Below are 12,205 nucleotides of genomic sequence, written 5' to 3' on the forward strand. Positions count from 1 at the left end.
AGAGGGCAGAAGTAAAGACGTCATGCTGAGACAGAAGCAATACATTAGATGACCTAACGTTACTTGAATTTACATGGCTGTCTTATTATTAGGCACACCTAACGTGGGGTTGCTGGAGTCTTTACACATGTCAGAGTCACTACTAGGTCTGGAGTGGTCCTCAAGCCTGTGGTTAGAAACTGACCATTGATGAAGGTCTGGAGGATAGAGAACACTGGATAGCTATACATCAACAGATGGTCTACAGTCTGTGTGCTCCAGCGCAGTGCTGGGGTTTCTAAAAAATTGGCCACTTTAAGTTTTTGAAGGACAGGTCTTTATGGTTGGACTTTTGTTCAGCGGTGTGTCCCTACCCTCTTCAATAGTACCTTCTCTACCTTTTTCCCACTACCTCCGCTCCTCCACGCTCTAAGCCAGTAGGGAGCTCGTCATTTATTCATTGCGGAGGGCGCCGCTAAATTAGCACTCGTTAGCCTCCGACTGTTTGCTTTATTTTATTTGACATCATTAGCCCTCCGCCCCGTATGCTACCGCTTATAGCTCCCTCACCTAGCAACCTGCATCAAGGAGCAGGCGGGGCACATCCCCCCCACCCCCCCACCATTCTCGGCAGGCCTTCTTGGTCCTTGCACCTGCTGTGGACTCAATTCTGAGAGTCAAACGCTTGTCAGAGGTCCAGGTGCCTCCCCTGATGACGTGTGGCAAGCGTTCACCAGCGCTGGGCATGGACAGCCAGGATTTCTCTCCCTCTCCGTTTGATTCAACCTTCCTCGTTCCCTCCATCTCGTCCTGCTGAGACCCTCTGCGGCCTGCTCTGGTCTGGCGCGTCCATCCCTACGATGGAGCTGTGTGTCAAGTGCAAGGTCTAGCCGAGGCGAAGCAACCAGGCTGTTTCGGTCTTTTGCTTGGTTTCAGCTCTCTGAAGACAGCAAGGAAGGTCAGGGCTCTTACAGTTTGGGGCAACCCTGCTGCAGGATGTGATGACCTAGGGGGGCTGAGTCGAAGGGAAGCCCGTCGATTTCAGATGTGTCACGGGGTCAGGATGCGCTTTGCTGCTGAGAGGGCGCACAGAGGATCTCACCTGCGGCCCCTGATACACGTCCTCTATCCTTTGGCGTGTTAATTTCCTTTTCCTGGGTCTAGCGCTTTCATTTTGGGACTCGGGAGGCTTTTCTAAATACAAACGGAGGAGGATCTTCCAAAAACTGAAGGACTTTGACACCGGTAAGAAGCATATTTTTAAATACTACGATGCAATACAGAACCAGTCAAAGGTTTGGACGATCATACTTTTCTTTTCCATAAATTTATTTAGCACTTTTCGACTAACGGTGAGGACTTTTGCAGACCATAAAATTATACTTATGGAATTACTGTAATTAGAAATATTGGCCTTCTACCCAATACAGCTAATTAGACCCACCTGATCACCTTAAGTATTTTCAAGCACTCTTAAATAAGCAGATCTTTAGGATTATGAAAAAAACATGCATTCAATCAGACCAAACTTTTGACTGGTTCTAAAAGCTGTTAGTGTTTCATTACTTCTAGCTGTTGTCTCGGGGCGGCCACAGGTCTCTTCTTGGCCCAGTGACTCACGTTCCGCTTTGCTTTCACAGTCGGGTCAGAAAAGCTGCTTCCGCTCAATAAGAAGGGTGATTGTGCCTGTTGTGTGTGGTAAATAAATGATAACTGTTGCTCGTCCACCATCTGTCTGTGACAGCGCGCTAGGCGCCTAGCGAGAGTGTTTCCCTGCCATATGCTTTTTTTCCTGAGGAGGGACCACTTATCAGATTCCATCCTTATTTTGTAAACCACTCTGTGGCTAACAGGGGGAATCAGTGGCGTTTTATTGAGATTGATCATACGTGATCTTATGTGAGTCAGCAGCCTAACTGGAAGCATCTGTCACACACATACACATACTGTACTTATCTATTCAGTCGGTCTGAAAATATTGTCCCAATATCACAGATAGTGACTGACAACGATTCCTCTTAGCAGGCTCAGATTGACCTTTTTGTTAGTGTCACAACTGCCGTTATTATGCTAATGCTGTCGTTTATCCTCAGGTACACCTACCCACAGTGGCATGCAAAAGTTTGGGCATCCCTGGTTGAAATGTGTTACTGTAAATAGTAAAGAAATATAAACTCATCTTTAAAAGGCTCACACTGTCATCCCAACAGCAATTGGCTCCTCTAAGCAGCTGCCTAGCATTCATTAAAATAATAGATGCCCATGAAGTAGGAGAAGACTGTAAGTGTAAAGTGTGTTCAGGAATGGTGGAGATAACTTTAGGAAGACCAAGAAAGCCTTTTGTAAAGAACTGCTGCATTGCTAGAAAGGCAGGTCAAAAACACCAATTTGATTCTAAAGATGATGTTAAAATATAATATTTTGGTCATATTAAGAAAAGGTATGTTTGGTGAAAAAAAATTAGCTACATCATTCATAAAAAGAACACTTCTCCAACTGTTAAGCCTTAATGGGCTGGATTGATCATCACACCATCTGTACAATTTTAAAAAATGGTGAGGATAAAAAGAGGATGAGCTTCTGCAGACGAATAATGGTTCTAAATACATCTCAAATTCCACAGTGGACGGCCTCAGAAGGTGCAAGATGAAGGTTATGCCATGGATCTGGCAGTCCTTCCCTGACCTAAACATCATAGGAAGTCTTTGGATAGACCTTAAAAGAGCTGTGCCGCTGTAAGATGGCCTAGGAATCTCAGAACTAGAAGCCTTCTGTTGAAAAACTAGGCAAAATCCCCCAAACCAGAACTGAAAGAAAGGGATTGTGGCTTTTTTACTTAAACTTTTAAACTTGGTGATTGGGGTCCTCAGAGTTTTGTGTGCCACAGTTCAGGTCCACTACATAAAATAATACATTGAAGTACAAGAAATATACACACATCAGATCAGGTCCATATTTGGTCAAATGTCCCTGAGCAAGTTGTACCTTGACCAGACACTTTTGGTTACCATGAACATGTTATTACCACCACCGTCCCTAACAGCTGGTACAGTGTTCTTGGGGTTGACTGCTTAATCTTTACTTTATCTTATCTGACCATAAAACCTTTCTTTGTCCATGTGATTCAGCTGCAAACTGTAGTCAAGTAATACTTGCTTGACTTTAGACCAGGGGAGGGCAACAGGGGCCAGCTGGTGGTCCTTGGGTTGCTCCCAACCATACGAACCAATTTCCTCTCAGCTGAGAGTGACCGTTTGGGCCTTCTTTCGGGCCGACTGTGAAAGAAATTAATGTCTATGATGGGTATTTGTAAGCTTCTGAGAACAGCTGTAAGTTAGAGGCACAATTTAATTGGACTGCCCTGTTAATTAGTGGTCAGTTTATGACCACAGGGTTGCTGTTGGCCAACAGCACAGCACAATACAGTTAAGTCCTTTAAGTCCAGTTAAGACCAAGGACTTTAACACCAACCATACTATTGGAGATTCATCCCAAATTGGAAGCAGGATGCCAGCAGGAATGATAATTGTTTAATACAATTTTTCATGTTAATAGTTTTGTGCTGGTTAGGTGTCTGGGCGAACACACTGACACGCACAGTGATTTGTCGATGTGGTGCCTGAATTATTGATGGCTGTACACTGCTAAAAATGCACCCCCCAACCTTTTTATCATCCATCAAAAGGACATGCCAATTAGAAGGTGTTAAAAGGCACACAGGTAAACAGCCCAACTGAACAGTATTAGCTGAAGAGTTACTATTGTTGGACCTCCCAATGTAAGGCCAACCAAGATGGCACCCAATTCTGATAGACCTTGCATTAAAAAAAGGCCTCTTAGTGCTCTTGAGTTGTCCTACTCCTTAAAATGCATCACAGTTTGAGGATTAGAATTACAGAAAAAATAAATGACTGATACATTATCTTAGAAAGGAAGCTCAAGCTAGAGAGATGAACAAGTGTGCGGCAGAGCAGAAGTAAGAGAGAAGAGAATAATAAGAGGAGAGAGAAAGAACGAGCGTAAGGAAGAGTGGAGATGAGTTAAGGGACAGAGTGTGAGCGAGAGCAGCAGAGAAAAATGGTGATGAAAAAGAAGGGGGAGGTGAGAGAGGGTGGAAAAAAGAGATGTGAACATGTTCAGCAGATACAGCTATTGCAGGTGTAACAGCCACACAGTGTTTATGTAGCTGAGACAGGGTGCTATGTCTGCCTTATGCCTCTCCAGTTGTAAATAAAATGAATGTGTGAATGTGAGTTTGACTCAAACCAAATTGACAAATGTAACTGTAAATTTGATTGGCCTATCTATAGCCAATTACCGTTGGGAAAAAAATCTCAAACCCCACTGTAGCCTGACAAAATTCTTTCTGATCTTCACTACCGTGCAAAAAAATTTGTCTTAACCCGACTGTAACCCAACAAAGTTACCCACAATGACTTCATATGTCATTTTTTTTCTCAAATAAGGACATTTATATCTGTCCCGACTATACTGATATTATGACCTTGGATGGGCCAACTTTAGAGATTTTAGACATAAAATTTACTTAAATTGACCTTAGTATTACTTCTATTCAGAAGATGTTTCAAAAAAGTGTAAAGATCTCCACAATATTGCCTTTTGCATTTAAACGTTCCTATAAGAGTAGTTTTGCTCATTTCCTTTTCTCTTTCCATCCTTCAACCCAGAGAACGAGATTCCATGACGAGAAAACCTCAAAGCAGAAGAGTTCTGCAGCCCCACGGCACGGATATGAAGGTAGGATTAAAAATGCACTTTCTGAGACTATGCTAGAAAGACCTCCAAACCAAATAAACACACAGACACAGTATAACCACCAAGCACAGGGATGCTTTCCAGCTTTAGTAGAGTGAATAATACAGAGCATGGTTCCTCAGATCTTGTAGCCAGACGTTGGCCATTTCTTTCGTCAAGTACCATCAGACTGGCTCTATGTGTGTTGTAAATATGAACAAAACATCTGACCATTTGTATTTTTGTGGTGTTAGATTAAAGTCAATTTCAGTGCAACCCCATTCATTATAATACCACTAAAGTGCCACTAAAGCACCTCCCTGTTCAGTGAGGTGAAATAGGCATGTGTGTTTTGGCTTATTAAGAGGTAACTGGATGGATAGTGGATGAATGGATATTTGGTTAATTAATTAGATATAAGTGAGATCACTTGGCAGAGATCATCAGATGTACTAACAAGCCAAAACTTCAGCTAATACTGCTAATAAGGTAGACTTACAACCACCATTGCTATATCAGATGTGCTTATAAGCTAGAACTACAGCTAACATTACTAATGAGGTAAACCTACAGGTATTTGCTAGTTTTGAGGTTGTTTTACCATGAATAGCTTCAGCTCTAAACTGCCAACACCAGTGAAGAAACACCAAATGAAGTTAGCTAGCTGGTCTTATCTAAATCCTGATGCCGTTTTGATTTGCTCTTTGGCGGATCAGCAGTGTGCCGCTGAACCTACAGCAAGAAACGGCTCAGGATTTTCTTTATGGCAGCTGACCAACATTACCCCGGGGAGGCTTAGCCGTTGTTCTGGACTTAAAGTATTTCGGTCTTGCTTGTTTTCTTGGATCTAACAAGCAGCGTATTCTTCAAGCCCAACACCTCAGTTATTTTCAAGGGCGATGAGTCAGTGCTTTGTGGGTTACTGGCACAGATTTGTCTCCCAAGGGTTTTTGCATACTCTTACTAAAAAACACCTTTAATGTACTTTATTCACACTTGTAACCTTTCCGAGCTAGCAGGAAGGTGTGTGTGTGTGTGTGTGTGTGTGTGTGTGTGTGTGTGTGACTCAGTATTAGTATATGTTAATATCTGGAACATGAATTGTCACTACTGTTTGTGCTTTATGCTTGCCCTGAGAAGGAATGAATCTAATGTGTCACATTGTTGGTTTGTTTATATGAAGAAGGGAAGAATGAATAGCTTGATGTGGCAAAAAAAGAAATGCATTATGGGATTACAGTGTTTATGCTATATCTTAGCAACCCTCAGCTATTACTGGGAACTTATTGGCTGCTGTGTATGTGTGTATACTGCATTCAGTGGCATGCAAAAGCTTGGGCTTTCCTGGTCAAATGTGCCACTGTGAGACGATGAACTGATCCCCATGCAAATGTTTGGACATCCCAAAAGATTTGAGCTCTCATAGCCTTTACCAAGCTCTGTGACCATAATTAGCTTGTTAGGACTGTGTCTTGTTCAGTAATCATGAGGAAAGACTAGTTGATGTAAATTTCAGAACTTTCCCCATACTCCTGCCCCTGCAAACCTTGTCTCAACAATCAGCAGCCATTGTCTCCTCTAAGCAACTCCCTCACATTCTGAACATTAGATTACTGATGGCCACAAAGCAGGAGAAGGTTATAAGAAGCAAAGTGTTCAGGTAGCTATTTTCTCAGTTTCTAATGTAATTAACCCAGATGACGTGCCCATGTGGAGCCTGTATGGGAACTGGGAACTAGGAACCAGAACGGTTTGTATTTGAACAGCCCATATTGGCCTCACTTTTGGATGCCCACCAGAATCCCAACAGGGCCAGTGATGGGGCCAGGAGGGGTTAAACATGGGCTCCATCTGGATTGTAAACTGCAAATGGGGCCTAGATGGGACCCCTGTGAGATTGTGATCCGCTGTATGAATTGGGCTCATTTGGGGAAGCCCAGCTGGGTCCTAAAAACAACACATGTACAAACCCACTCAGAGCCCATAGCCACCTGGAAACCACCTAGCCCACGTTCAACCCATGTGAGCCCACATGAGCATGCTGACTGGGATGAAATGGCAGTGAACCGGAAGAGTGGAGGTCAAATAAAGGTTTGGAAGACCAAGTCCAGGAATCTTGGGACTGCTAGAAAGGCAAACCAAATGCCCTGTGGTACTCTATATGTTTTATGATTTAGCTTGCTGCTATTACAGCAGTTACAGTAACAAGGAAGAGCTTCAAATCCCTCCCATCACAGTCTGGCTCGTTTTACAGATTTTTCCACTTTCCGTCAAGGTCTCATTAACATAGAGCTTCTTGTTATTTCCTGTCCCTTCACCACACTCTTATTAGCACTGGCTGTAGCTTTTGCTCCACTAGGAATTCATTTGAGAAAGTGTGTCATCAACAGTCATACAGAGACACGCTCCAGAAGTGTGGAGAACCCCCTCAGTCCACCCCTTCTACTCCTAGCCTTGTTGCCATCGGAGACCGCATCCAGCTGTCCCAGTGGACCGAATGCTCTCTGGTTTCAGATGTTACATCACGGTTCAGAATAGATAGACGTTAATAGAGTGCCTTTCTTGTGATCCCAGTCTGTCTCAGTTGCACTTAACAGGCTCGTTTCTTGGCAAATGACATCTCTTGACCGTGCGGTTCTGGAGTGGGCCTCTGTTCCAGGTAATTCTTGATGGAGGGTTTTAACTTGGGTGCCTTGGATTCTTACTCAGTGAGTAGCAGCGTTTTTTTTTTTTTCTTCATGTGTTGAAAGGTCTGCGAGGGCTTTGTGGAAGGGAGGAACTACATTCTTGCGGTGATTAAAAACAGTGTGACAACTGAGGAACAGAGAGGGAAACCGGGAGACCAGTGGAAAACAAAGGGGCCGGGAACCTTCCACGAGTGAAACGTTCACATTCTGCAATGTTCAGCACCTGAAACCTCTAACGTCTCTTTCCAAGTAACTCCTGAGGAGGGATCGGCGAAGATGGAGATGAGCGAGGGAGTGAGGGAGCGACGGAGAGGGGAGGGAGGGAGAGCGAGGGCGCGTGTGTGAATGAGGGTGAGGAGTGAGAGAGTGCGAGTGAGAGCAGGGGATGCTACGCTCAGATCGTGAGCGGCTCGCTCAAACGTGCTGACTGTCTTTTGCCCGCTCAGTTTGAAGCCATCAAGAGGGGAGAGGAAATCTGCTCAGCGAGGACGCACACACTCGCCCAGAGACAGTTTCCAGAGCTCTCTTCGAGCACTTGCTCGCTCTCTCGTTCCGTGTTTCCTTTCTCCTCTCTCTCTCTCTCTCTCTCACCCTCTCTCTTGCTGAGCCAATAACTGAGGCAGCGTTGGCACATGCAACAGGGTGCGGAAGGAAACTCGTCTCATCTTTTTCCCTCCTCTCACGCAGAGGAGAAGAAGGGGGGAAGAAAAAAAAGAAGCAGGGAGGAGATGCCCGAGCACCTGTGCTGCAGATTCTGAGAAAGAGGCTTAGCTGGTGCAGCTGTATCCCACTTTTCCAGGCTTCTCGAGTTCATTGCAAGTTGACTGGTCGACAGGGGATACTTTTTAAGCCATGACCAAGCGCAAGTGGGAAGGAAGAAGAGAGGCCTTCAGGGCAAGCTCAAGCCGCGAGGAAGCCCAGGGACCTGGCCGCCCCACCAGCAGAGGGCGCTTCTCAGAGTCCTGGAGGCGACTCAGCTCCAGACAGGGGTCTACCAAGAGGTCGGGACTTGCTTCGCAGCAAGCAGCGGTAAGAACCGGAACGGCATCTGTGCGTGACTTGCAGGGTGTCGCTCATGGCGCAAGGGGGAATGTTGGGAGGTTGTGGGGCTACCGGTGAAGAGGGAGAGGTACAGGAGGAGGGTTTGGGATCACATCTGGGATTACACACACGGAGAGGGCGAGAGGGGTGCAGGAAAGACTCTGGCTTAGGCAGGCAGGACGGAAAGGTCCCCAACCAGCTCTGATCAAATTACTGGGAACTATGAAACATACTTGCCCGGCATCTGGCATCTGAATTATGATGCCTTGCCAGCTTTATTGCTTATGTAGGCCTTAGCACCCTCAGTAAGCCTGGCGAGTAGTTTGGGCACTTTCTAAGAAATTGATTCTGCCCTCTTGTCTCTGAGACACTTAAAGGTGAAAAAATATCTAAGTTGAAATAAAGGGGCTCTTTTCACCTGCCGTTTCAGTGTCTAAGTTCTAAGTTTATCTATGGAGAGTTGTTACCTAGATATAGACCATGCTTGCTTATTCTCTGAAGAGTTAGCGGGGCGAGGGATCACCTGTTGCTTTCCTTTGCTTGAATCTCTGCTCACTTGGGTTTGCTCCTGGCCCTCTGCGGCTGCTGATGCCTCTCTTACAAACCCTCAAAGGTTCCCCTTCAGTACGGTGCGAGTCATGTCTTAGAGTAGATATTGAGCTGGCTGACTTGTTGTGGGTGAATGCCAAGTGGCTGCTTTGGAAGAACCTCAAGACACTCTTCTTGGTCTTATCTGCTTCAAGATGAAAACAAGTTTAGGCTTGTCGCCTTTGTGTTAAGATCTTCTGAAAGCTCTTCTTCTCTGTTTTCTGTCTGCCTGGATTTATGATCTTTGACATAGATTGTCATTGTGAGGAGCGCTCTCACTCCGTTGTGATGGGGCATTTGAGCGTACCCTGCAGCGGTTCATGTGTCCTGGACCATCTGTCCCATGCTGGAGCCTTCTGCTGTCTTCTCCCCTCCAGCGTTGCAGTCCATGCAATTCCATTCCATTCTACTCCACTTCCAGTGATTCACACTGAACCTCAAAACAATTTACATTTCTTGTCCTTTTCCTTCTTTCCCTATTTTTTTTAGGTGGGAATATTGGTGATTTAAAAAGTTTATAATAATCTGAAAGTGCAAAAAAAACACAAAAAAACCCCCAAACAGTTCTTTGTATGATGATTGAAACTTTAAATAACAGCAGTACTTCTGAGATGCTTTGTTGAATGTATCGCAGAACGCCCTGCCCTACCATTTACTCTTGTTACTGTTGTTGATGCAAATTCCTGCACATTCGGAATCAGTGTTGGAATGATTGTTTGGCTCTCAGCTAACAGCCTCAATTAATTTCTCTTCTCATTCATTCATTCAACTCTCAATTCTTTCAAGAATACATCATGCTTTTTCTGACATCTTTACCAGATTTTATTGAATGGACTCTACTTATCATTCAGTGATATCGGCAGGCTTTTTGTTGATTGCCATGAATTGCTGTGGTGAAGCCCTTGAAGTATCCACGTATCCATAGGATCTGGCAACAGGTTCTTCACGCATGCAGCCGCTTGTAGATGCCATGTTCAAATAAACACTGGGGTCTTTGTAGGTGGGTGTGAGATTATTTTGAAGTTGAGTTGCTATAGAAACAACACTGATAGGATGTTTCACATGGAACATGGTCATGATACCTCTTCATGCAATGAAGGCACCAGCTTGTGGTAAATGGACTGTGTAGGTGTGTTTGCCGAATTGCCTTACATGCGTACATATAACATGGGCCAGTCTTGAGATGGCTGTGACCATTCTCTTTTAGGCTTTTCCGAAGTTTTATTGGTATCACATTTCTGAATTTTAGCGTTCAGGCTACAGGACACCTACATAAGCCTTTTAGGACAACTGGCACAAGTGTACATAAACTTTTAGAAAGGTTCATTTGAAAGCGTGTTAACACTATCAAGGGTGAAATTATGTCACCTTTGTTTGGTAAACTTTAAAAGTTAATTAGCAACCATGGAAGGCTTATATACTGGCCTAATAGCCTTATAAACACTGCCTTTCAGTTTATATGTATGTTCATACATTTTTACGCAACTGTTTTCTGACCTCTCTTTACCCTTCTGAAAAATTCAGCTGAAGACCAGTCTTTACTGGTAACTGGTTTCAGATCTAAAGTTTTTGATGGTTATGGTGGTTGAAGAGTTCAAGAAGGTTGAACTCTTCAAGGTTGTTCAAGGTTGAAGAAACAATACACCATATGCTGGCAAACTAGCTGGTCAATCAGCTCTTGAACAGCATACTGTATGTTGCATTTGATTCTGATCATGCTTGGTCATGCTGGTTGTCCAACTTGGTGAGCTGGTCATGGTGGTCGTCCTGCAACTTTGTATTACTCTACCTTTTATATATATATATATATATATATATATATATATATATATATATATATATATATATATATATATAATTGGCCTCCATTCCGATTGGCTGCCCTCTATTATGCCATGTTCAGTCTCAGCTAAAATGCTCCCATTGTTTTTTTGTGACATCACAAAAATGGGGAGTACCAATCAGGTTGTTTTCTACATAATGGTCTTCGTGCTTATATATGGACTTCGAAACCTTGCGTTTTATGGTTACCAGACTGTTACCTGTCGTCAGTGTCTAAGGTTGCGAGAGAGGGACGACACTGACCTTTTGCTCAGTTTACCATCCCCAGAGGAAGTGTGATTTCATGCTCAGCAGGCTGAAAGCAAGGTATTAAGCACTAGTGTAAACAGCAAGGAACCTGCAGCATGCCAACACAACTATGCCCAAACAGTTGGTGTTGGTACATACTGACTGTGAGCTCGAGCGCTACTCTTCTAACTCAAGAAGAAAGTGTGTGGGTGCGCATGCACGTGTGGACATACGTGTGTGTGTGATTAACAACCTTGGCAACAGTAACTCGTCAGAGTTTGCTATCCTCCCATTGTTTCTTTGTATGAATTTCACACTGCAGTGTCGCATCGTGGAGCGCCATCACAGCAAGCTCTCAGGACTAGAACATTCTGTTTGCCTTCATAACAACCACCTTCTGCACCAGTCTCAGTCTGAACCGGGCCGTCGTTACTAGGAGCACTTCGGTTTGGTAGAGACTTCTGGAGATCTAACTCGGGGGTGTTTAAATCAGACTTTGGTTCGTTTGTACCCTTGGTGCGATTTGTTTGGGCAGGTGTGAACGCTGTAATCGCACTCGGATGCAGACCTGAACAACCACACTGAGACCCTTGAAGAAAGGTGGTCTCCGGTGGCATCTTGTCCCCAGCTCCACTGCACCAGCTGACAGAGGCCTATGCGGCCAAACTTGGTTAAGAGTGATTGGGGAGAGAACGCCATCTTCCTGGATTCTGCTGAGCTGGTACTCATGTGGATCCATAGGTTAGTCAGCTCTGCCAGTTTATTTACTGAGGAGATAAGATGCAGACCATCAGAATCTAAGTAAACAGACAGGAGAGGAAGAGTTAGTAAGGTCCAGTTTATGGTAAACCGGGAGGTTATGTATGGAGGGGAGTAAAGTTTAAAACACAAGTCGCAAGTAGTTTCCTACTGATCAGAAATTTAGACCCACTCTGACTACGTCAAGCTGTTTCTTTCAGCGTGCTAAGGCTGTGCTTTTTTGTACTCCTCTGAAAGTTCCAGAATTCCTTAAGCCTTTGCTGGACTTTGTACCTCGACAGCTTTGAAGTATTAGTGTGAGACTCTTAGACGAAATGAGTCATCTC

At 44.3% G+C, this 12,205-nt stretch overlaps 1 protein-coding gene across 6 annotated transcripts in view; it reads left to right on the top strand.

The window, feature by feature from the left end:
* The first annotated feature begins 7,852 nt into the window (after positions 1-7,852).
* trpm3 (transient receptor potential cation channel, subfamily M, member 3) overlaps positions 7,853-12,205 on the top strand; it is a 175,203-nt gene continuing 170,850 nt past the window's right edge. For 3 of the 6 annotated variants that reach the window (XM_072664996.1, XM_072664997.1, XM_072665000.1), the window contains exon 1: positions 7,868-8,450. In XM_072664996.1, the coding sequence (XP_072521097.1) occupies positions 8,274-8,450 (177 nt within the window). In that variant the 5' untranslated portion in view covers positions 7,868-8,273. Of the gene's footprint in view, positions 8,451-12,205 lie in introns of all 6 variants that reach the window. The other 3 variants (XM_072665005.1, XM_072664998.1, XM_072665004.1) reach the window with 2 other exon arrangements.

This window comes from Salminus brasiliensis, chromosome 20 (assembly GCF_030463535.1).
Source record: "Salminus brasiliensis chromosome 20, fSalBra1.hap2, whole genome shotgun sequence".
NCBI classification, from domain to species: Eukaryota; Metazoa; Chordata; class Actinopteri; order Characiformes; family Bryconidae; genus Salminus; species Salminus brasiliensis.